The sequence below is a fragment of the Malaya genurostris genome, chromosome 3 (genome assembly GCF_030247185.1).
Source record: "Malaya genurostris strain Urasoe2022 chromosome 3, Malgen_1.1, whole genome shotgun sequence".
In the NCBI taxonomy this organism is placed as follows: domain Eukaryota; kingdom Metazoa; phylum Arthropoda; class Insecta; order Diptera; family Culicidae; genus Malaya; species Malaya genurostris.
The window spans coordinates 213,393,800-213,419,232 of record NC_080572.1 but is presented as its reverse complement, the minus strand read 5'-3'; the positions used below and the strand labels follow the sequence as shown (position 1 = coordinate 213,419,232).

General features: G+C 38.0%; 2 protein-coding genes across 7 annotated transcripts in view; one reads left to right on the top strand and one right to left on the bottom strand.

Annotated features, from left to right (window-relative positions):
- The window catches only part of LOC131437009 (uncharacterized), a 118,685-nt gene extending 103,398 nt beyond the window's left edge, over nt 1-15,287 (top strand). For all 6 annotated transcript variants that reach the window (XM_058606040.1, XM_058606046.1, XM_058606045.1 and 3 more), the window contains one exon: nt 2,951-15,287. Coding sequence is in view for 3 of the 6 variants with exons in the window: in XM_058606046.1 (XP_058462029.1) it covers nt 2,951-3,040 (90 nt within the window). In the remaining 3 variants the exon portion in view is untranslated. The remainder of the gene's footprint in view (nt 1-2,950) is intronic.
- LOC131437008 (heat shock 70 kDa protein cognate 4-like) lies at nt 15,279-25,001 on the bottom strand. Its single transcript, XM_058606038.1, has 3 exons — nt 24,836-25,001; nt 24,421-24,633; nt 15,279-17,091 (listed from the first exon to the last, which is right to left on the bottom strand). Exons 2-3 carry the CDS (start codon nt 24,623-24,625, stop codon nt 15,347-15,349), a joined length of 1,950 nt encoding a protein of 649 aa, XP_058462021.1. The 5' UTR covers nt 24,626-24,633; nt 24,836-25,001; the 3' UTR covers nt 15,279-15,346.
- Nucleotides 25,002-25,433: the final 432 nt, after the last annotated feature.

Genomic DNA, 25,433 nt, shown 5'->3' with positions numbered 1-25,433 from the left:
ATTGAATTTCACCCGGATCGGACTTTCGATTTGGTAGCAATGGGATAAAATGTGCAAAATGAACTAAAAACATGAAATCGATTTTCTCTAATTCGCTAATTGTTTTATAAACTTAGATTCAAATGAAAGGTCTCACGGTCCCATACAGAATTCCTGAATTACATCTGGATCTGAGTTCCGGTTCCGGAGTTATAGGGTAAAGTGTGTTCAATATTGTACACCGTCACTTAAACCGGCGAAACAAAAACCGCAATTTTTTTTCTAAACTAAACTCAAAACTCCACTCCAATCTAGCCATTATCAGTAGGCAACTAAACAAACCGATTCCGACTATCCTGTTTCCCGGTCTCCGGTTCCGGAAGCACCGAAAATAATGGTCATACATTTCAAAAAAGATCTCTCTTATCATGGTTTGATGGTTTGATCGATTTCCACAAACTTAGATTCAAATGAAAGGTCCCACGGTGCCATATGGAATCCCTGAATTACATCCGGATCTGACGTCCGGTTCCGGAGTTATAGGGTAAAGTGTGTTCAATATTGAGCACTGTCACTTAAACCGATGAAACAAAAACCGCAAAAAAATTTTTATACACTGAACTCAAAACTCCACAAATCGATAGCCATTATCAGTAGGCAACTAAACAAACCGGCTATCCTGTTTCCCGGTTTTCGATTAACGACGGGAGAAAGTAGTCATATGCTCGAAAGTGGATCTCACTTACTTTTCTCAGAGTTTGCAGAACCGATATTTCCAATCTTAGGGTCAAATGAAAGGTCTTATGGTCCTACAAAAAAATACTGCATATTTTCGAATTCAACAAAAATTTAACCCGTCGTTTACGAGAAGATTTATGCCTGTTGGAGAAATAGGTTTAAAGAATCTCAACTCCAGCGGGCTTTTCCCGGCTCCAAACAAATAAACAAACCTATCTCACACAATTTTAATTTACGGACCATTTTATTGCACGGGACTGTGGTGAAGTTATCACCTCTATTGGACGACCAGAACGTTATCTGTACGGTGTCTGTACGAAAACAATTAAGTTCAGCAATCCACTAACAGATGGCTTTTTTTGTCGTGAATACGACTTAATTTACTATGGGGTGCCTTTTCAAAATTTACCCTCTGAGAGAGTGATAAGTTTTTGATCGTGAATATCTCTTGTTGTATCTAACGAATCAATATAATTTTTGCTACATGCCATCGGGAATATGAACACAAATGATATGATAAAATTATCAGTTGTGTGACATAATCTCAAATAATTCAAAATTAAACTTTTCTGAAATGTTTGGTATAAACGAGTATCAAAGAGGATAATTCTTAAGGCGCGTTTACCTTTCTCGTATTTTGAAAGCTCATAGCTCAGTGATCTGTGAAGGGTTTTCTATAATCTAACTACCAATAGAATCGAAATTTTTCAACTTAAACGTGTAAAGCAAGAGCATTGAAGTATTTCAATAGTACACTATTGAAAAAACAACGGTGGAAAGCATCACACAAAATCAGCCGTTCTAATGGCTCTAAAAGTTTTTTAAAGAACTATTAGGAATTGTTTTTCTCAAGTCTAAGGTAAATATTCTCAGTTTAGTGCACATCTAAAACAGTTTGGTTAGATTTGTGCACTTTTCGCTGTGTGAAATTCACAGTAATCGAGATCAAGTGAAGCTTACTTTGTTTTTGCTAAAAATGTGAAAAAGGGGAATGCTTGCATAATTCATACAATTGATATTCGGAGGTGTTAAGGAACATGTCAGTTGTTTTCGTATTCACGACATCCAGTTATGTCTCTGACATTACCCACCCGCCTTTTTTCGATGGAGCAGAGTCCGGGTAACACTTTTGAAGCCATTGCTGAGCTTGTACAGTATTGTTTTTTAATCTTAAAGCAATGATAAATTAACACACGAAATTGTGTTAAATGGCTGTAATTAAATTTCACACATAGCCTTTTAAAGGTTGGTACTTCATGAACGTCATATGGATTTAACAATGATAGCACCATCTGTGTTTTAGTCACAAGACTTATTGAGTGATGTGTTTAGAACAGATTGAGAAAAATTCATTAGGAATGTTTCTTCTTAAAAAATTTATAAGAACCGTGCGTTCCCATTGAAGCTCTATCCGAAGGAAACGCATGGTGCTTTGTTCTAGTAGTTATGCGCCATGCGCTCTTTTTTCTAATAGAACTTCAATGGAGACGCATGGTTGAATGTTTTTTTTTACAGAAACTCAAAAATGGTGATTTTCCACAATTTAACGAGTCTAAAAATTATTAACCTATTATTAAAACATCTAGAGTGGTAAAAAAATCGGAAGTGCTTAAAATATGTTAAAAAATTTCGAAGTATTTTTAACCCATCTCCAAAAAGTCTGAAACCAGCCTAGCTTCGTCAATATGGCAGTTGACTGGTTTAAATTTTTAGAAAATTGTTTCCAGTTTAAACTCTTTCATATATGGTATAAGGGAATCGTGGGGGCAAATTTCACATGCTTACCCGGCTGTAGCGATCCGGAAACCGGTTCGGGATGAAATTCAACAGATGTCTTTGGAATCGTGCGAGCTTTCATTATTTTTGAAATTCGGTTCTGTCATCACTGAGAAAATGAAGTGAGTTCCGTTGCAGAGTATTTGCTCACTATTTCCGGTACTGCCGGATACGGGAACTAGTAGCCGGTATAACTGAAGTTAGTTCGTTTTACCAGCAACTAATATAACCTACAATTAAACAATCGGATATGTATCGATATCGCGGAAAAAGAGGAAGGTATTGCACTTCCGAAATTCTTATTCATACGAAATCGGAAAGTTTATTATTTCTAAAGCGTTCAAATACATTGTAGTTATGAAAATTAAGAAATCTATATTCCTTATTTATTTATTTAAGCAGACTGCGAAACATAATTTACCTCAATAATAACCATATCGTTTTGTTTCATTCGTAGCTTTCTCCTAACCTGAGCCAGCGGTCTATTAGCGATAGTACATGTGGCGGTTTCGACGGCCCTTGCAGCTCTACTGAACTATTAAAATAATGCAACACATGACAACAACAACAACAAAAAAAACAAAAATTAACCTAAAACCTGCGCTAAATGGATGATTTACCACAACAACACACAACCGCAAAGGATACAACCTGGAGGTTATCATCGTTGTTAAATAGGAGTTTTATGGATTTTTTAGATAAGTTACAACCTACAAGTACGACATTTATATAGAGTAATTACTATAATAGCTGATAACAATAGTTGAAAACAAAGATCTGACGAAACAACAGCAGGCTAGAATTAAAACAAAAGGAAATCTAGTAGAATTAAAGACCTAATGAAAGACCAATCAAAAACAAAGCAACCAGGAAATCGGAATGTGAATCGAATCGATTTAGCTCTTGTTCCACGAAACTAATTAAACAATAGCATCGGTTAACTGATAGATTAACTCTAGCACAGTCCATGTCCTAAAGTTCCAACAGAGTATCTAATGTAAAAAAAACAGAAACAGAGCCTATAAAATGATATCTGCAGTATTGATTCAAACCACTAAATAAGCAATAATTATCAGCAAACAGACGAACAAAGCTCAATCAGATATAAGTCAGCAGTCGGGCAATTTCAACCAAGCCTAACCGGAGTAAATTGCCTGCAGGAATTGCTAGTGGGATCGAAAATTGCAGGAATCAAACAGGAGAAAATATTCTTATGACTGAATTTATGAACAAAAAATAATGTGAAGCACAACGCGATTCTCCATTTAACACACCAGAACGATAAGCAGTCAGAACTAGGAGCTCTTACTTCGCCGAAACATTTAGTGGTTTACGAATGGTGGAATAGCTAGGGTCTGTATGAGTTGTTTTGCATTCTCCTAATTCGCGAGTTTAGTATTCCGGTTTCTAAGAGAATTAACGAAACAGTAACAGTTACTCACAACTATTGAATCTTTGCTTAGCTGACATCGACGTTGAAATGTAGCGTTTCTATTTCTAACTTTTTGCAATTGTAGCTTTACATAAACGATAAACTAACAAACAAAAAAAACAGACGCAAGTCAAAGCGGTATTAGGTTTGTTTCAATAATATTCAAAATCTCTAGCGTAAACGTGATTCAAGCGATTTATTTTGATTCCACGAGTCTTCTTCACGTCGAATGGTTGTAACAACGAAGAGCTAATGTTGCTGCCAGAGTTCAAGCATTCACGCAAACAGTGTCGAAACGCGCATGCGAGCTAGTTACAGTTGATCAAAGCAAACTTGTCAGAGTGAATACTATGCGATAACCGTACCTCGCATTGAATCGCTTTGCTTCGCTGCGCGTCCCGTGCTCACTTTGGCTGCACCTTAAGGTTGCTGTCAGAGTGAACGCAGAACGCGGACCGAAGCGAAGCGATCGGCCCCCTGTCACGACGCCATCTTGATGAGATCAAAATCGGAACTTCAAAATCAGCTGATTGCAACGTAAACAAACGAACAGTAATGCATTTATTTAACGCGTTTACCTTGTTTTGTGCACGAATATTAGTGAATTTTGTGTCGACTCTCTCACAATAACTTGTCGGCTTACCTAAAATACAGCAGACAGTGTTTTGGGACATTAAAAGAGATAATTTTCACAATTTGAGAGTCGCGATGAGTATCAATACATCGCAGTGTTTGGGGCTCGAAACGCGAGGGGCTCAACGTAATCGGTATATTTTCAAATGGCTGGTGCTAACATACCGGTGTCAGATGGCTGGAAGCGATGCAATGCGATGTACTGTTTTCGCATCACGTTCACTTCGACAGATTTGCTTTGATCAAATAGTTCGCACGCGTGCCTCGACGCTTCGCGTAACGGTTTTACGCTGACAGCAACCAAACATAAGGCGTCAATATAAATCCAGCTTAGTAAGCCTCGTCACTATTCTTGATATTCACCATTACTAAACTTTCAACACAGTCCATGCATTTCCTACACAGCCCAAATTCTCAAATTCTGCGTGATAACTACTTCCAACCGTACACTGGTCAACTTTCTAATCATTTTCAATCAGGTTGGCATCTGTGAATTGCAAGCGTCAGTCCACTGCCCTAACGTTATTTTTTTCTTTTTCCCGCTTAGCCATGCAACTCCGTTGTTTTGGGTCATAAATCTTCTGAAATATTCAATGTGCATGATTACTCTTGAACATATTTTTATCTGAGATGGTGGAAAATACACTCATATTCGTCTCTCAACCAGTTGAGTTTGAGCCTGACGAAGTAAAAGCATAGAATTTCACTTGAATATATCCCGTTGTTTTGTACCAGCTCGTATCGACCTCCTTTAGTGGTAGTCATCGACATTTTTATACACTTGTATCGCGTGATTCATTTCGCAACAAACGTTTTGAAGACCGATTCACCTTTCATATGAGTATTTACAGGTATCACAATACGATCAGAAACGTCATACTAAGATAAAATTTTATTTTGGCCAAAGCCGTCCGTCGGTACTATCCTTGTCACGTGAAACAGACGAAAATATAGTCTAGCTTGAAAAAAAAATCACGCGCACTTTACTCTGAAACAGACAACTAAAACAATAGCCCCTGGTACTGAAACAAACCTACTATTGCCACTGAACTGTGTAAAATGTGCATCTACTCTGTTGCACTCAATGCCTGTCTGCACTACGCGCGGTTTACGTACTATGCTGTTTAGCTAGTTTTATATATTCCGTGATTATTTCGAATTGGGACAATCAGACGACTGAAACGCCTATCGCACAAGCTAGTCGTCGAGTGTTTGAGCCTCAAAAGAAATCTAGGATTGTATCACCAGCCATGCAGTTATTCTATGAACAATTCTTATCCAATTTGACCTCACTTCTCGTTAGAAAAATCAACTGTCGAACAGCAAAGAATTTAGGCAATATTTTTTAACGTTCAATTGAGAATATTTATGACAGTGTGCTTGTATTCAAATACCAGTTCACAAATTTTTATATGAAGTGAAGTGACTTTTGAAATAACAGATTATTATATCTAAAAATTTTTGTATTCACAAGACAAGAATTCAAATCTTCGCATAATAACGTATAAAATTAACAACTCTTTTAAATGCGTCTGGAGATGATACGTAAAACTTTTATGACGACACACTTTTCAACTTTATTATTTCTGCCGAAAAAATAACAATTCACTTGTCAATGATCTTTCTGTCTCAAGTAAACCCAATTCTCACTACAGCGATGGTTCAGTGTCTTCATATAGTGATGCAGGGTTTGGATGAATGAAGCAGTGAAGATGAGTATACATGCTTCGCGGCGTATGTTATTCATGAATATACCTGCTTTATGAATCATGTCGCTTTTGAGGAAGTGTGAGCCTTGTTGCTTTATTGAAGTGGCTGTCCATGCACGAGAATAGAAGAGAGCGAACAATATTCACCCCTACTACTGTTTCTCCTTCTCTCGGCAAGAGAGAAGCTCTAGCCCCATAATTCACTGCAAGCAAATTAGCTTCACGGTGCAAGATAGTGATGAAGATTAAATATTCAGTTTTCGCTAGCAGACTGATGACTGGCTCTTAACGGTCGCATGTTTCTTCGAGGCAGAGATGCCAGATATTTTCATAGAAAATCTGTATTACCCAAAATGAAAAATCTGTATTTATCTGTATCCACTATAGAATCGAAATATTTATAATAAAAATTTGTTGAGGTTATGTTACTCCTAAAATTTATGGTTTTATAATGAGAAATTGAATGAGTGCTCAATATTCATATCATTCTACAACGACGACATTAAATGCTTTCAAATTTTCATCACCAATCGGAATCAACAAAACATAATTTCAATTTCGTATACTTTCAAAATATTGGCTTGATGAGTTGATGTAGGATCTCAGTGCTCAACTTAAACTATCAACACCATTTAAAGATTTTTAGATCAATTTGTGATTCGTCGATTGATTTCAAAACTCTCATCTCGTCACTACTACCAAAGAGAGCTCAGACAAACGAAATTATTTTATTCTTTCCTTTTTTTTGGAAAATCTGTATGAATCTGTATTAAGTTTTAAAAACCTGTACAAAATCTGTATGCTGTATGAAATCTGTATGTGCATGTAAAAATCTGTATAATACAGATAAATCTGTATAAATGGCATCTCTGCTTCGAGGTCCGAAAGCAGGTGTGCACTGCCACCGCTAGAGCGTTTATTAGAGTAAAGGTTTTGCTGTAATGGGGACATGTGTTTCTTACAGCTCTCGAAGCTCATAGCAATACACAATGAAAATTCAATGGAAAAATGTTCAACGCGGAATACTGATTAAAAGACCTATTTTTTATCCTACTGGTTGATTACCTATCATGCACTACTACGATTAAACCCATTTATTCAGCAGGAATTTGATTTACACAAGTAACAAGAGTGCATGAGCTAGTTTCTCTCTAACAGCCAGCAAACGAAGCGTTTGTTTGTTTGCAGTATTTGGTGAGATCACCAGATCGCCATTGCGAATTGCTTCGCTCCTGTTACTTCTGTTTATAATATTCAAGTATAACTAAGAATTCTTACCCTCTACTAACTTGACACGAGTTGAATAAGTGATATGCAACAGTTTTCGTGGCATAAAGTCATCATTAACAGCCGTTCGCGTCGGAGAGCCAGTCATCAGCCTGTTAGCGAAAACTGAATATATAATCTTCATCACTTACTAGCCCCGTGAAGATCGTTAGCTTGCAATGAATTGTTTGTGAGAAGAACGACGTTCATGACCACGAAAGAGCAAGCTATATTCACGGCTTCTGTGCTTTATGAAGACACTAATACCAGCACACTATACCATCTGTGCATATGTGGAATATATTTGCTTCCACTAACGTTTTGTTTGTGTGGTTCTTTTTGGCTGGAAAGGTGTTCTCTTTGTGAGCGGTGGAATTGTTCGCTCACAATGCAATGGAAACTATATATTCATTCACCGGTGAATGAATATTCCAAACCCTGGTGATGTTTCTAGGATTACCAGGATTACTAGGACTGCTTTCAAAGCAGACCTTCTGGTGCGTTTTCATTACCAGACCCTACTTACAAAATTGACAACAACATATCGCACTTTTGCTTAAAATACGTATTAAGGGCTGAGTCCAGTAGGTCGCGTAAAACCACGTGGCTCGCTGTGCGTATTAAATTTCTCTCCATGCTCTCTCGCAAATGTGCAAAATGACTCTCGATGTGGCCAGGTGGCCAAAAAAGTTTTGATATTGTCGGTTACAAGTTTGACTACATCACATAAAATCCAAGAAAGCTGCCGCTTGTTTGGCAGCCTTTTTGAGCCGATTTTATTTCTCTCTCATGTTTCGTTACGTTACTAGGGAACTGGATCAGAAAACAATGGCGCCACCATAGAAATCGACTTACCTTCACAAAATTAACATTCACTTCATTTTTATCGCGACAACATATATGTTTTTATGCACTAATCGCATCTAAATTAAATTATCTAGACATTGTCTGGATAGATTTTTGATTCATGCTTTTGAAGGCTAGATATTCAATGAACAAATTGAAAGACGGCTTTTTCAGCTATGCAATTCTTCCATCAGAAAAATGACTTTCTCAACCGGTAAAGCCAATGAATCATTCTGAAATTTTCACAGAATAATCTAAACTAGTTTTCTAAGAGATTGTCAGTTGGGTTTTTTGATATTCGTCACCGTTTCTGAGAAAATCAGATTTGAAGAGTGAAAATAGCCCTATAAATCACTCTAAAACACACTGGCCTCAGACCTTGATGTAAAACACTCAAAACATTTTGAACAAAGTTATTCATAGTATTATATAAAACATGAACATTGTATTCCGCTCTCAATTATTTCAGATGGTTGCAAAAAGTAGCTGATCTTGCAGCTCTAATTTGAAAGTACATTGAATTTACATCAAAATCTCGAAGAAATGCAGGTCTCCTAACAAGTACAGAAAAATCAGTGAGCTGGGTTTATAATCTATTTACTATTGACGTATCATTTTTTTCACTTGGAAGGTCTCCAAACAACTTGTGAAGTTCAGTTTTTGCAATGACTGAGCGGAAACATATATTGGAGAGGCCAAATGAAAGAAAAACTAACAGAAAAGATGAATTTTTGGAAAAAGATACGCTCAGAGACAGGACTCGAACCTGCGTTCTTATGCATTCCGTGCATACGCGCTACCATTTCGCCACTCTGAATCTTGTTTTAGTCACTCTAAAACGCCAAACAGACACAAGAGCGCGTACATCGAACATGGTCTACATCCTGGCCGTCACCCGACCAAAACAATCTTCTCTGTCCATCAAACACTAGTCTTCTCGCTTTATACCTTTATACTTTATAACTTGTGAAGCCCTGAGGATGTTTGTTAACACGGAATCAATTCTATGGGACCACAATCGAAATTTACCGGAATTGGACATTGTAGCCAGATCATTTGTTTGAGTGTGGCTCTATTATTTCAGTGCGATTTTAGAAAATATCCTAATCATTTTTACTTCGAGATTATTGTTCATGACGAGTTTTGCGAAGTTTCCCATAAATACATGGATGGATCAGAAGATAAATTTATTTAGTTGTTTTGTTTTTACACTAGACGTTGGTAGGTTGTAGAAAAAAAGACATTGTTTTTCGCTATATCCGCCTCAAAAAGTACTTATTGATTAGATATTTTGATGTGGAATCTCATCTTTGTTCTCTATATAGAGGTGCAAATTAAAAATTCAAGGAAAAATACCAGTAGTAACGTGATCAGGTTACAGCTCAGTCAATTTTGTTTCAATTACTAATATTATTTCACCTTTTGATTGGAAATATATCTACGTATCCATTTGAATATATCAAGTAAAGTATTTTCAATTATATATCATTGAAATTTTAGCTACTAGCTAGCAGTGTCCTATTTCGCCGCTAAAAATTCAAGACGCTATACTGGCTTACTGGATTTCTTTAACAGAGACGACGGTTTTGAGAGTGTCATCGATATATCAATTGGAAAGCATCGCTCTGATTGGTCAATCGATGCAAAAGCAAAGCTGTAGGAAGACCACGAATCTATAAATTATTTCTAAAACTCCAGTCTCATATGAAACATGCTAGAGGAAGGTCGCAGCCAGAAAGCGAACGTCAATAAAAGTAATACAAAACGATCTCCAATAGGCTTGTTTTGATCAAATGTGATTCGCTTGTAGACTGAATAGTTTTTGAATGTTTACGATTAATTTCCAATTTTGTTTATAGACACACTTTTTTATGAAAATTGTTCTTAGCTTTCAAAACGTAAGAGATCAAATACCTGAATACCGTTCATTTATGCTTAATATTACTAAATATAATGGCATACATTTCGGTAGCTACAAATTTTGGCGAACAGTCTAGTTTCTTAGATCGCGTGTCCAATGTTTTTCGAATTTTCAAACAATACTAAAAAGCTTGCGTTATGGATCTTGTGCAATACTACTACTGTGGGTGAAAAATAAGAAAGCTTTGTTCATAATTCCAGAACTTCTTATTTATTCTTCCAAATCTTTTTCGTACCCCTCAAAGTAATACCCTCTCCCCCGACCACAAAACACTTTTGCTGACATTTTTTCCGATTCTTGAAACAGTTTGATGTCTTCAACTGACTTAAAACGGTTCCCCCGGAGCGGTCGTTTGAGTTTGCTGATTAACCAAAAGTCACACGGAGCTAAATCAGGCGAAAACGGTGATTGCGGAACGGTATTGGTTGAATTTTTGGCGAAAAAAATCACGAAGAATCAATGCAATAAGCGACGATGCCTTATCGTGAGGCAAAAACCAAGAGTTGTCGGACCATAATTCCGGCCTCTTGCAACGAATAGCTTCGCACATATGACGCATAACACTAAAATAGTACTTTGTGGAAAGTTTGGCCGGTCGGAAGGAATAAACCTCGATAATCAAAGAAAACAACTTGTACCAATCAAAAACCTGCACCAAAACAAAAGTTTGATGCCGTGGGACTGCAGAACCTAAAACATCAGCGATCGCGGCGACATTTGCAAATGTTACTCTTTTGTTCCATGCGCTATTTTTATTGTTCGCAAAAACAAAGAACAAAGCCACGCTACAACCTGGGTTTTGTTTCAAACTCAACGCTTCTGCCTACATGGATTAGAAAGAGCAAAAACATCATATTACCAAGATATTCTGCTCTTAGATTCTATGACCAAAATTTATAGAACTTTCAGAAATTGAAAAAAACTAGGATATTTCGTGATGAAAACAAACATCATATGTTATACGGCTAAAGTACGATTCACACGTTATATCAGGTGACCGTATCCGGCAAGGAACGGCAATAGAAATGAGCTCTTTGTAACACTTATTAAAATGCTATGTCAACCTCACAGAACGGTTTTACGCCGGTACGCGTTTCGTTTCAATAATAAAAGCATTAAACGAATCTAAGCTACAGGTGAAGTTCCGTTAACGTTGACGAAAGTTGACCGATCGTGTGAACCGTACTTGAAACAGTTTGATTGTAGTGTTTCGTGATAAAAACCAGTGTTAGGAAAATCATGATCAGAAAAAGTTCATTATGTATCACTCGTGCAAAAATCAGTTCGAGAGATTTACTAAAAAAACTCAGTGATAGAAAAAATCTCTTCCGACATTTTTATTAATGAAACAAGCATATAAAACATTCTGAACCTCGAAATTCACAAGTGATTTTTTGTATCAGTGAAACGTGATGAGAATTTACAGAACTATCGCTAATGAGATAATCGAAAGGGTGAAGAGTCTCATATGATTATAAAATAAAACGCTATTTAGCATAAATTTGATTCATAGAAGTAGCAGGAGCGCAGAATGGACAGCATGTCTCAAGCACACAGCAGGCGCAACTTTTGAATAACGCGCTAGAATTGGCGTAGCGATTCGAGAAGTACGTTCGCTGGCGAACTTTTCACAACTGATTTTTTGCCATGTGAGATTAGTTTTCAAAGAGATCGCGCTTGCAAAAAACGCAAAGCGAGTTTTCTCATGGATGACTTTTTTGTCTGAAAAAATATTTAAAAAATTAGCCAAGGAATTTAATTTAGCAGCACACTGCATTTTAAAACTCTTGTAAAAATCCAAACGATACACCGACACGAATTCAAGTTTTTAAATTTCAAATCAAGATTCATTTCGTGCAATCAGGTTTTGCACGAACATGACATAACCTCACAAAAATGAACAAAATGAATCAATTTTGACAGCTGTCACTGATTTGTTTGAGTGTTCGTGCTAATTTGGCCATCGTGCAAAACCTAATGGCCAGGGACCCAGTTTGACGAATTTCCTTTCCTCGTCACTCTAACTATAATAGGGACTCTAGTAAAGCGAAGTACCAGCAAAGTGAATCAACTGTGGTCTTGCATATTGAATTTTTTATCGTGACGTCACGAATGAACAAAAATCTTTGACAGTTCAGCGGTACTGTTTACAAGCAAGCTTAAACAAAAATCGAAGAACACATTTCAAACAATCATCTTTACACTTTGCAACTAGTCACTTTTATTTAATAAATCTCAAAAACAAACCGTATCAAATCGTGAACAAATGTTTTAATATTTTATTTAGGCGATATGGACCGTAAATGCTCTCATCCAATTTGTCAATAGACAAACCAAAAAATCTCTGTTTACAAACATTACTGCTTGGTTAGTAGTGACGGTAAAAAACCTAATTGCATTACTAATTGTTTATTTACGTTGCAATCAGCTGATTTTTGACGTTCTGAATTTAGTCTCATCAACAGAGATACCAGATCTGCAGATTTGTCTGTAAATCTGCAGATTTCGTACATAGTGCTGCAGACTTTTGAAAGTCGAATTTTTTGCAGACTTTCGTCAAAATTTACAAACTTTTGAAATTGTCGCGACCGTTTTTTTATCGTCAAGTCAGTTTAGCGTGTCGTATTTTAGGGAGAAATTCCAGCTACCAAGACATACATGCTAACTGCAGATTATTTTTTTCGGATATACAGATTTTTACAACCCTGCCTGAAGATATTTGAAATTTTTACCTGGCATCTCTGCTCAAGATGGTGTTCTAAACTTTGCCTGAACTCAAAAATGATTAGACGAGTTTATAATAGTTTCGGAGGGATTATCACCTACTCTATTTAAGTAAAATCCCAGTGGAAAAGATTTCCTTTTAAGGGATCCACATTAGTCAAAGTAAATACAAAAATTCACGAATTACCGCAATGCTGTTGACGAGCCTTACATGTAAACGGATAATAGCCTGTTCGCACTATACCGGGACGGGACCATCCGGGACTATCCGGGACGTTTTTTCCTCATCGGCGATGACTGAGCTACCGGCGTGTGTATGTATTGGAATCCCGGATCCGGGATAAAATCCATTTGGTTGCCACCAATATTCCTCGCCGAGTTTTTTCCAGCGCCGACGGTGCGAAAAATTCGGCGAGGAATAGTCCCGGATGGTCCCGTCCCGGTCGTCCCGCTATAGTGCGAACAGGCTATAAAACTGATAATTAAAATATTTCGTTCAGTTTGTGCTTAAAAGGAGCTTTAGTCTAGCTTTTAGTTTAATAATGTTTAGTAGGGATACTGCGGGATCAAACGAGTTTATAAAAGATTAACAGATTTTATACGGGATTAAGAAAGATAAGAATCCATCGTTTGAGATAAGGTGAGTTTTTTTCGGATTAGATTAGTCACTTTTATGAGTTACTCCAGAGTTAATAGTGATTTGCTCCTTGCATTATTTTCGTAAAAACCACTGCCAACCGGTCGGATGGTACCAAATCTGAACTATCATATGGGCGGAGAAGAATTTCTTAAGTCTCTTCACAAATTAATTCTCATTGAACTAAGAAGTCGAAACAGGAAATCGATATAACAGTTAATATCCGACTTTCTCATTTAGTTCACAAGCATTTCAAAAATCTTATTCGGAATCGGTTATCCAACTAGATTAGTGATAATTCTCGGTTGATGTTTCAAAAGGCCGTAAGAGCAAGTGACAGTTTCTCTTTGTTTACTTTCTCTTCTATTAATTACCAAGCGATTTACACGTTTATCACTTAACTCTTTGCATAGAATGATGCCCGAAACTTTCGACTTTCAAACTGAACTGTGAAATCCAAGAAAATCTTTTTAATCTCATCACAATAATCGAAAGAGAGAGTGAACAAAGAGAAGCTGTCACTTGCTCTTACGGCCTTCTGAAAAATCAACCGAGAATTATGATATATTTTTGACCCTTTTGAATTGTAATCCAAATTTATTTCGAACCAAATATCTCTGTTGGTTAGTTCACGAAGACAGTTACTCTAGAGTAGTTCCGAAATTCGGACGATCTTTAAAACAGATGCTAACTCGAAAATGTACTACGGTAACAACAAACTAGCTAAATACCATAGGTAAACAAAAAAAAAAGACCGCAACCATTTGTTTTGACCATACATTGCTAATAGACTATATTCAAAACGGACAAATTCTTAAACATAGTAAAAACTAATGAATGTAGATTCGCAAACGAACGTTTGAACATAGACTGATATATTAAATGCATCAAAATCAATAACCCGACCAGCAAAAGTGAAATCCTTAAATTCCGATTCAAAAAATTCATCACAGACATAGAAGACAACTCAAACGTATTGCTGCTGTACATTGGGAAAAAAAGGCAAATTAACAGCTTGAATTAAGACGACATTGAGTTCCGTCTGTATATAAACTGGTGTTTCTTATTATCTACAAAAGAACTTCTAGGTAATATGAATATAGCAAAATATGTTACTTTGATTAGATCTGTGAATTCAGTACCTATTCGTGCAATGCTTCCCTGAGAAAAAAAAAGTTTAGTTTGCAAAGAGTTATACCAAGAAACACACACGTGAACAATTTGGCTGATGTAAAAAGCATAAAAAAATGGCTGTCAAGAGATATTACGGAAGTTTATAGCGAATATTCGTTACGAAAAAAACAGATTAGATGATAAGAATTTATATACAATCGCAGCAACGACAAAGGCGTAGTCGTCTAAATATTAAGGCATGTAAACAGCAATGAATTGATAAAAAAAATTACCTTCAGTAGACACTATGACACAAATATTGATACTGAACGAAAAAAATAGCAACTGTGTTACAATATGTAAATTCCGTTTCTGTTCGTTGCAACTATTTTTCGAACGAATGATTTTGTGTTTCAGACGTGATCTATGTGAACAAACAAACCAAGAAGTGTATTCGAGACAAATGTTGCGACCGTTTCAGAAATAAAAAAAAACCAGAACGGATCAACTAGATTCCGGGTAGTCTTTTATTATCGATATAGTCACTTCGAATGAGTCCTCGACTCCCGAGTCTAGTCAACTTCTTCAATTGTTGGCCCAGCTGCTCCTGTGGGTGGTGGTCCACCAGCACCCGGCATACCACCCGGCATTCCTCCTGGCATTCCTCCCGGCATTCCACCCGAACTCTGATACAGCTTCTGAATAATCGGATTGCAAACAGCTTCCAGCTCCTTTTGCTTATGTTCGAATTCATCCTTCTCAGCCGTTTGATTAGCATCGAGCCAGCTAATAGTATCATTGCACTTATCTAGTATCAATGTTTTGTCGGTTTCGGGAATTTTGTCCTTAACATTGGCATCCTCCATGGTCGATTTCATGTTGAAACAGTAAGATTCTAGCGAGTTCTTCGCCGTGATCTTCTCTTTTTGTTTTTCGTCCTCACTTCGGAATTTCTCGGCTTCATTGACCATCCTATCGATGTCTTCCTTGCTTAGGCGGCCCTTGTCATTGGTGATGGTGATACGATTTTCTTTGTTGGTCGATTTCTCGATGGCCGAGACATTCATGATGCCATTTGCATCGATATCGAAAGTGACTTCAATTTGTGGAACTCCTCTTGGAGCTGGTGGGATTCCACTTAACTCAAACTTTCCCAGTAAATTATTGTCCTTGGTCATAGCACGCTCACCTTCGAATACTTGAATCAAAACACCGGGTTGATTATCGGAATAAGTAGTGAAAGTTTGGGTCTGTTTTGTTGGGATTGTGGTATTGCGTTTGATAAGAACTGTCATTACACCCCCAGCAGTTTCGATACCCAAAGACAGTGGAGTGACGTCCAGTAGAAGTAAGTCCTGCACCGCATCCGATGTATCACCTTGTAAAATAGCAGCTTGCACAGCTGCCCCATAAGCCACCGCTTCATCCGGATTGATCGATTTATTCAATTCTTTACCGTTGAAGAAATCCTGAAGAAGTTTCTGTACCTTGGGAATACGAGTCGATCCACCTACCAAAACGATATCGTGAATATTGCTTTTATCCATTTTTGCATCACGAAGAGCCTTCGCCACCGGCTCCATGGTGTCGCGAAACAGATCTGAGTTTAATTCCTCGAACCGAGCGCGGGTCATCGAAGTGTAAAAGTCAATGCCCTCGAACAAGGAGTCAATTTCAATACTCGCTTGCGTAGAAGCAGAAAGGGTACGCTTCGCCCTCTCACATGCTGTCCGCAATCGTCTGAGGGCACGCTTGTTACTCGAGATATCCTTCTTGTGCTTCCTTTTGAACTCCTCCACAAAGTGACTAACCATCCGATTGTCAAAGTCCTCACCTCCCAAGTGGGTATCACCAGCCGTTGATTTGACCTCAAAAATACCATCCTCGATGGTTAAAACCGACACATCGAAAGTACCACCGCCCAAATCGAAGATCAACACGTTTCGCTCTCCAGCCCCTTTCTTGTCCAAACCATACGCAATAGCTGCTGCGGTCGGTTCATTGATGATACGTAGTACGTTGAGTCCGGCAATCGCTCCTGCGTCCTTCGTGGCCTGACGCTGAGAATCGTTGAAATAAGCCGGCACGGTAATCACGGCATTAGCGATCTTATAACCCAGGTAAGCCTCCGCCGTTTCTTTCATCTTGGTCAGCACCATCGAGGAAACTTCCTCCGGGAAAAAGGTTTTCTTCTCCCCTTTGTACTCAACTTTCAACTTCGGTTTGCCTCCATCGCTCACCACCTCGAACGGCCAGTGTTTCATGTCGGATTGTACAGTTTGATCATCGAACTTGCGGCCGATCAAGCGCTTGGCATCTGGAAGAAATAGAAGAAAATTGGTTAGATTCAAGATTGGGTCTAAATATGAAAGTTTCAATCTTAAGCTTGTAGTCTTAGCTTAACTTGGGACATCGAACTCAGGTAGACTACGTAGAAGATATCGACTAACCAACCTCGCTATACCCGTCTTCAATGTTCCCATGCACAACGAACTTGAGTAGAAATGAGTTAATAGCCGCCTGTCACGAGTTTGAGATGGCATCAAGCCGAGAACTGATCAACCAAGGAGCGACAGAAAATCGACCCATTGGTAGAACGAGCAAATAGCAAACCTTTGTACAACCTTCCTAGGGGCTAGAGGATGGGAAAAAAACTTGAATCAACATCCTGTGCTAGAATGCCAACGCAAAATCCATGGGGTGACCCATACAGGGTAATGGCGAGCAATACTAGAAGAAGCAATAGCAATCGCGCGGAACCCAACGAAGCTAAAGGTACTCATATGGGCTCTGTTCACGCATCACGAAACAGCACACTTGTCATCAGCACCAATAACCAAAGCTTCCGTAGACGAATTGAAAGAGGTACGAATGAGATCGTTCGATACTATGAAAGTTCCTGGGCCAGAGGGCATCCCGAACAATACCTAGAAAGTGGCTAAATTGACGAATCCAGACATGTTCAGAGAGGCTACGTAGAGATGTCTGAACCAACGTGTATCTCCGGATATATGGAAATGGCGGAGATTGGTAAAAGCAAAGCCTGTTTAAATAGACTTCGCACTGACACTATGAATCCCTGCATGTCGGGGCTCGAACTTACGACAACGGGCTTGTAAGACCAGGGCCCTATGCATTGAACCGCAAATCCGGATTTGTCATAGATTTGGGTTACTACCGAAACCTGATGAACAGCCAGATGGTTTGTCGGCTAGATACTACATAATCTGCTTGATTGAAACCAAAAAGAAATTAAGTCATACTGAAGCGGCTACTTACAGGAGAGCACTGTCCAACGAGCAATTCAGGTTTTGTAAAGAAAGGTCGACGACGGATGCCATCAAGTCCCCGGTGATAGTCACCGCGGTTACTGTGGCTATACAACGCAAGTGACATGTCATCAGCTATTGGGCAGTGGTCACACCGGACGTAAAGAATGGCTTTAATAGCATCAAATGGGCGGATTATTGCAAAAAAAGACTGTACAAGATATGGAAAAGTTACTTGCAAAATCGGGTACTGCTACACAAGACAGAATTGCTTCTATATTATGGCTGGAGCTCCACAAAGATCAACCCTGGGCTCACTACTATGGAAGTTGGTTGGATTAGCGTACGATGTCAAATTAACGGTGTATCGCAAGTCCATCAAAGAGGTTGAACTGAGCGGGCTACATTCGATTTGCTAAGTAGAGGATGGGTTTCGCAGTATAAGACTGATGCTCGTGCACTATAAGACGAAGATTGTCAAAGTCAACAATAGCAACTCGGCATTAGAAGCGTCGATCCACGTCGGCGATTCCGAGATCATCTCCAGGAAATATCTGGAGCAACTAGGAGTGATGAGTGGTAATACACTAATCAACGGGTTTTCTTAGCTACGAAGAGTGGCCTGGAACGCTTAGTTAGGTACGCAACACGGAGAAACTGGAGTGCCCGCATAAGTTTATGTGTCTTCGAATTATCACTGCATATCTCACCAAGTTCCGAGAGGCAGCTTGCGTAATCACATACATGATGCCCATCGGACTGGTCGTCAAGAAAAACGTGGAGTGGTACGACAGATACGTACATAGGCACGCACGTAGAACCTCCAAAGTTGTATCTTTAGTCTGATGGCAGCTGAAGAGATACAGTTAAAAAAGACAGATACCGGAAATCTCGAGTTAGATCGATAGACTCCCTGATGAAGTATACTTAGACCTGACACAGTTTCTGTCTGTCAGGCTACGACTGCTTCAAAGGGTACCTGCATTGGTTTAGCCACTCGACCTTCTCTGTCTGCTTGGACTGTCCAGAGGTGACCGAAAAGTCAGGGCAAGTTTTCTCCACATCTCTACGTTTCGAAAAATAACGGAGTGACGTGCTGGATGCGTTGAAGGACTCAAAGTAAAGATTGGGACACGTGAAGATTGGGAGCAGTTCATGCTCGCTTGTGAGGAATTTTGGCAGCCAGCAGAAGCCTGGCAAGATTCCGGCAGCTGTCAAAATTTCGCAGGCGACTTTGCGTCATTATGTCGATACGTGCACCGTATTGCAAGATCGATATTTCTTCTTTTTGATTTCATATGATATTCGTTAATCGTACGTATCAGGCGTGCATCCAGAAAAAAAATTCGGGGATGATTTTCATAACATAGGGGGGTAAATCAGACAATTTTTAGATATTGAAAAAGAAAACATCCATTGAAACTGAGTTTTTACCCAAATTGTCTTTATTGATGTTAATTTAAATTCAGCAAACCAAAAAAGCGCAAACACCAAAAGAAAACATTATGACTAAGGACAATTGTTTCTTGTGCTACTTAAGGCCTTTACCTGTAATTAAGCGGATATTTCTAAATATATATAGAAGAAGATAGTTTTTAATTTAACTTATCTTTTCACAAAATATACAAATCTTTTTCCTTCATCAAGTTTACATGTTTTCCAGTTCCACGAGCAATGGCGACGTGATGCTTTGTAAAATCGAAAAAAGACATTATATGATTCGTGTCTTACCGAGTTTGATCTCGGTATATTTATTGTCTACTGACAAATTCAGTATAATATTAAGCCAAACATCGGCAAAAGAACGCGATTTATCGAGATATTAGCATATTACTTTAACGATTTTCGGAAAGTAGCATGTTGATTACTGAATGCTCAGTAAAATGTTGTGTTGCCGATCTAACTCGGCATTTCATTATGCCGAGCTCGAGAAACGGTTTTAAGTGTGTACCTTTCATTTATACTTCCCTCCCAGCAGGCGGTTCTATTTTGTTGGTCGTTGAGGGCTTGCTGAACGACATACTGCACGAAATATTCGTTCAATTTGCTGGAACAGTTTGTTGTTGTTTTTTTCTCTAGCGAAAAAAGTGTGAAATCTAGGTGTTACCTTCATATAGAAAGAAAATTTGTTATTGTTCTACGTGAAGTAGGAGTATTGTACAGGTATGTAGTGTTAGTTTTAAAAAATAAGTGGAAAAATTTTCGGAAATTGTGCAGTAAAACTAGTCCAACGAAGCTCCAACTTCTCATATTAGAAATGGCTCAACAGTGGACCTCTGTCTGCCAGGTTTGTTGAACGAAAAAAATGGCATTCGGTTCAACGGTCTTTTTCAAAATAGGCAAACGAAGGTCCCGTGTTGGCCTCGCGTTTAACGATTGATTGGACGTTCATTGGACCAATGATCCAACGTATTGGACCAATGAAGGACCACCGTTGAACGTTTTTTTCTAAGAGGGTCCTAATGAAAAAAAATTTAACCACAGGCGCTAAAAATGTAAAACCGATTCAAAACGGTTCTGCAAGTCTTGTATGGCAAAAATCCGGCAGAAACAGAACCGTTAATAATCGCTAGGCGAAATTCTCTACCGGATGCGATTTTTGCGTTGTTGCCAGACTCTTGCCGGAATTCTGCCAGCATTCCGGTAAAACCTTCTGGCAGACGTTGCCAAGCATCTGGGGTGAAATCTGCTAGGCGCGTTCAAGTAGGTGAAAAGTTTACTTTGGTACTTAATTTGATACAGTCATAAATCGGTTTCATTTGAACCCGCAAAAAGCCGCTGAATTAGACTCGATAGTTTTGCAAATAGTGGAAAGATATTGAAATGATCAAATTTAACAAAATGACAGCTCATTTACGATTCATATCAAGCGAAGTGACGTTTTAGGAGGGCACTGAAAAATCGATTTATTTTTTTTACTTCAATCGATAGACATAGCAGCTGAGAACATAATTGCAATGATTCAAAGATGAATTTCGAATAATTCGGAGATATAGTTGTTTGAATTTACACGCGCCATGCAATTTCCCAAATGATTCGAACATCGGATGAATCGTACACGAAAACTTATGATTGCGTTTCGAACAAGATAGACATTTACATTGGGTATCTCTAATGCAAAAGAGTGAAAAGATACTACAGTAAGGAACACAACGGATGCCCGATAATTGATGCTTGGATACAGATATAGCGGAGTGCGATTCTCAACCCCGAACATAGGGTCAAACGACTTGAAGATTAAGATCTCTATAATCGAAACAAAACAAAAAATATCCGATACTCTTTATCACTCTTTTGGGAAGACGTCGAACGGATAATGCCTTGATTTGGTATCTTCCACGCTGTTGCGCTAGCGATACATAATGTAAACGTAAAGCTTTTTCAGGCACATGCAGTTGATGCAAACGATTCAGAATTGTTCGATGACGGCCCGATCGCAGTGCTTATCGGGCCGCTGAGCACCGATGCGACTCGACAAAATTTACTGGGTTCTTTAAAGCGTCTAAACTTTGAAGTGCGTTTTCTCGAAATCAACCGTTATCACAAGAAAAATAAAACTGCTGAACCTATCGACGTGAATCTAGTTTTGTTTCGATAGATTTTATAGAGAGAGCTGTATGCATAAAAATTTTGTTTTAAATAGTTTATTTTTTATAAAAACAACCAGAAAAAAACCTTTTTTTCTTGATCATATGTTTTTATGTTAATATGTTGCTGCTCTTTCTTATAGTATCGAACACATAATCAACAAATGCTCAAAAGGACTTTTCTTGTATTTTTCTGTTTCTGTACAATAAATTAAAGAAAACGGAACATTTTTTCAACCGTCTCATACAGTGTCCCCTTAACCTGCAATCAGACCCTGTCAGCTTAAGGAGAAATTACCCTCTCAGTATTCGGTTCTATTCTGTTGGTCGTTGAGCGCTTGTTGAACGACATATTGCACGAAATATTCGTTAAATTTGCTGGAACGGTTTGTTGTTGTTTTTTGCCTTGCAAAAATAGTTTGAAAATTAGTTGTTACCTTCACATAAAAAGAACATTAGTTGTTATTCTGCGTGAAGTAGAAGTATTGTACAGGTATGTAGAGATAGTTTAACAAATTAAGTGGAGTAGAAGAAAATCGATTTCAAAGTGATTACTACTGCTTTTTTTAGTGTAAACTACGATTAAACATGGAGAATCTTCAGAAATCGGATCAACATTTTTTTAAACAAAAACCAGTGTAATGTTAATTTCTCGAGTACTAGAATGTATAGCGATCGAGTACTATTTATTTTGGATACTTAATTTGTTATTTCCAGGCATTTGAAAAATGGTATCAAACCAAGTTTAATGCTCTATTCTGAATAAACGGTAGATTTCGCACAATGAATTAAGATCAACATTATCACCTCAGAGTAAAAACTTTTTCTTCAACTTCTACTATGATTTTTCAAATAAATTTGCCCGTTTTCATAAGAAATCGTTGAAAAGGTGGAGTATTTAAAATTTTTCCTAACAATTTGACAGCTCTTGCTGAAAGTATCATCTCTAAATAAGCAGCGCCTCTACATTTCAGTTTTGCGACAATATGCCAATCGCACAGCATTACATTGAACATATCGGTTGTTTTTCAAAGAAGGGCGAATCTAACATTGACAGCAAATGGAGAAAAGCATTTTGGTTTCAATTCCTTTTTAGAAATCATCGTATATTGAACTGTTGGTTTATGTGCTGCTGTTTTGTCCACTTTTCCTCTATACCCACTGAATAAATCAACATAAAAAGTGTTTCGCCCTTGTTCGATTTGTTTACTTCTATGTTCCCTGAGTGAATTTTGAAGTTACGCCTTCGCGCGTTTTTAGTGAAATTGGCTGGTTTCAGCGACTAACACAAATCTGCGGGTAATTTTTTCGTCTCATTTACTATTTCCAGTAGTAAAAAGTTCGAAAACCATCTCAAATAACGAAAAAAAACAGTTTCGCCCTTCCTTTCAAACAATTGAAATAACGCCCCGTTTGTTGGCATGGTACACGAAGGGCGAAACTTACGTAAACGAAAGGAATGACAGTTTTGCCCTTTATAGTTCTTTGTATTACTAAGATTGAATCTTCTGTAGAATCGAGATTTTAAGCAAAATTGTAGGATTTTTAAGCATTTATTCGATAGGAAAACTCGATTTGTTTGCTTTTGTAAGATTCGCCCTTCTTCAAAAAACAGCTATCATGTGGATTGTACGAGTGCGCAGTGCTGCTATTTTGGCGCGCACGAATTTGACATTTCTCTCCCATAATTCTATCTACGAGATTCGATTCGGACCCTCCTGAGGGCGCCATGCTCGCAAAAATGTAAGTTGCAAGCGATTTGTTCGTGAAATGTAAGAGCTTGATATCTTGATAATATGGTATCTTTGCTACAATGAAACTGAATACAGTTTGATACGAAGCTACGAAGAAGTATTTGAATTAAACAAATAACAATTTCTTCTACAACCAAAATCTACGTAAACTTTTCACCACCGGTAACAAATATACTGGTTTTAAAATCGTTAATAGATAGTAAGAATGAAACACAATCCTCATAAACTACAAAAAGAAATATGAACGATAGGAGGACAAAATGGATATGACGAAAAAATGAACGAAGAAGCGATGTTTGAAGCAATCATCAACTAACAGTAACTGAATTGTAATGAAAATTTCTCAAGAACGGAAATGAAAAGACAAATTAAAGGAAATTTTGGTGTTTAAATTACATAAAATGTTAATTTGAATGAGGTTAACCTCCTACCAAAAGTGGAGAGCACATGCAGGATGCTAAAAGTTGTTGAATTCCATGTAGTGGAATTAAAGGAAATGTTTCTATACGTGAAACCAAGTAAAACCCTTTGACCGCTATTGAATAAACATTCATAAGAAATGGGAAAAGTTGAATTAGTATCGAATGATTTTCGAAAAGTTAAATATAGTGGATTTTTCCTCAAGAAAGCATTACCAATGTTACCAACTATAGATATAAAACTGTCTTAAAATCTAACTTTAGCTTTCAAGTACTCATTCGGAGCTTTTTAATATTTTGGCCAATTTTCAGTAGAATAGAGTAGAACTAACTAACCCCCTATAGAACTTCTAGTAAGTAGTAAACTAATTCTTTTGAATCTATATCAATGCCCGCTAATAAACAAATTATCTAGAACAGCCCACACCGTGGCCCAAAGCTGTCATCGGTAATTAGCCGTAGCGTGCACGACGAATGCTCGAAAAACTAATTCCCCTGAATCAGAAATGTCCCATTTACACATTTGTGTCTCATCTTTTCCACACTTTTGTTTTATGTCTATTAATAATCATGCAACAACTTGTAACTCTTCCGCAAAGTTTATGGTTTCAACTCACCGAAAATTGTATTATTAGGATTCATCGCCACCTGGTTCTTGGCAGCATCGCCAATCAATCGCTCACTGTCGGTGAACGCCACGTACGACGGTGTGGTTCGGTTTCCCTGATCGTTGGCGATGATGTCCACCTTGCCATGCTGGAACACCCCGACGCATGAATAGGTCGTACCCAAATCAATTCCGATAGCTGGTACTTTGGCCATGGCTATTTCTGAAAATTGAAAGGTCACGAAACGCTCAGCGCCGATCTATTTTTAGCGATCAAATTTTTTGGCAACCGTGGAACGAATATTTTTAAATCACGTGCATGGCCATAGAAGTCACTAGAAAATGTTCCGCAATATCAATGTCGGATACAGAAGGATACTTTGCCTTCGCACATGATTTTCACGAAATAATTCCATTTTTATTACCTAGAAACAATCACTGTCACACAGCAAAATTTTCAAATTTGACTTGTTACTAAGCAGACAGGAAGTAGAAACAAAGTCACACTTTTATTTTGTTCGCCTTTGAGACGTGATCTAATCTACTTAACGTTTCTCTTCGGACTGATCGTCGAACTCATCAATGGTTGAGTTTAAAAGGTACAGAGAAAATGTGAGTCGTCACGCCGCGACTGCGTTTTATCAGGCAAACATCTTCGAGAACGTTCAACAACTATTCACATGCGCATGTCTTGCTCTTTTTGGGTGAGGTTAAACTGCTTGCAACTAGAAACAGGATACTTGATTGTTCTCAACACTTTCCCGCTATGCTTACGGGAAACATCAAGGAGGCTGAAGAAATTGAAAACTCGTTCATAAAAATATTACATATTTTTAATTTTGCAGTTATTTTTCTGTAGGAGTGTTAAGAATTTCAAATAGCTTAGTTTAGTTGACCGCTCGTAACAACCACCTTTGGGTAGATAATACGATTTGATTATTTGAAAAACCACACGCGATGTTCGTAATCCGAACGATCATTTGTAACTTATCTCATAGCCCCTTTTCAATGATGGAATTTTCC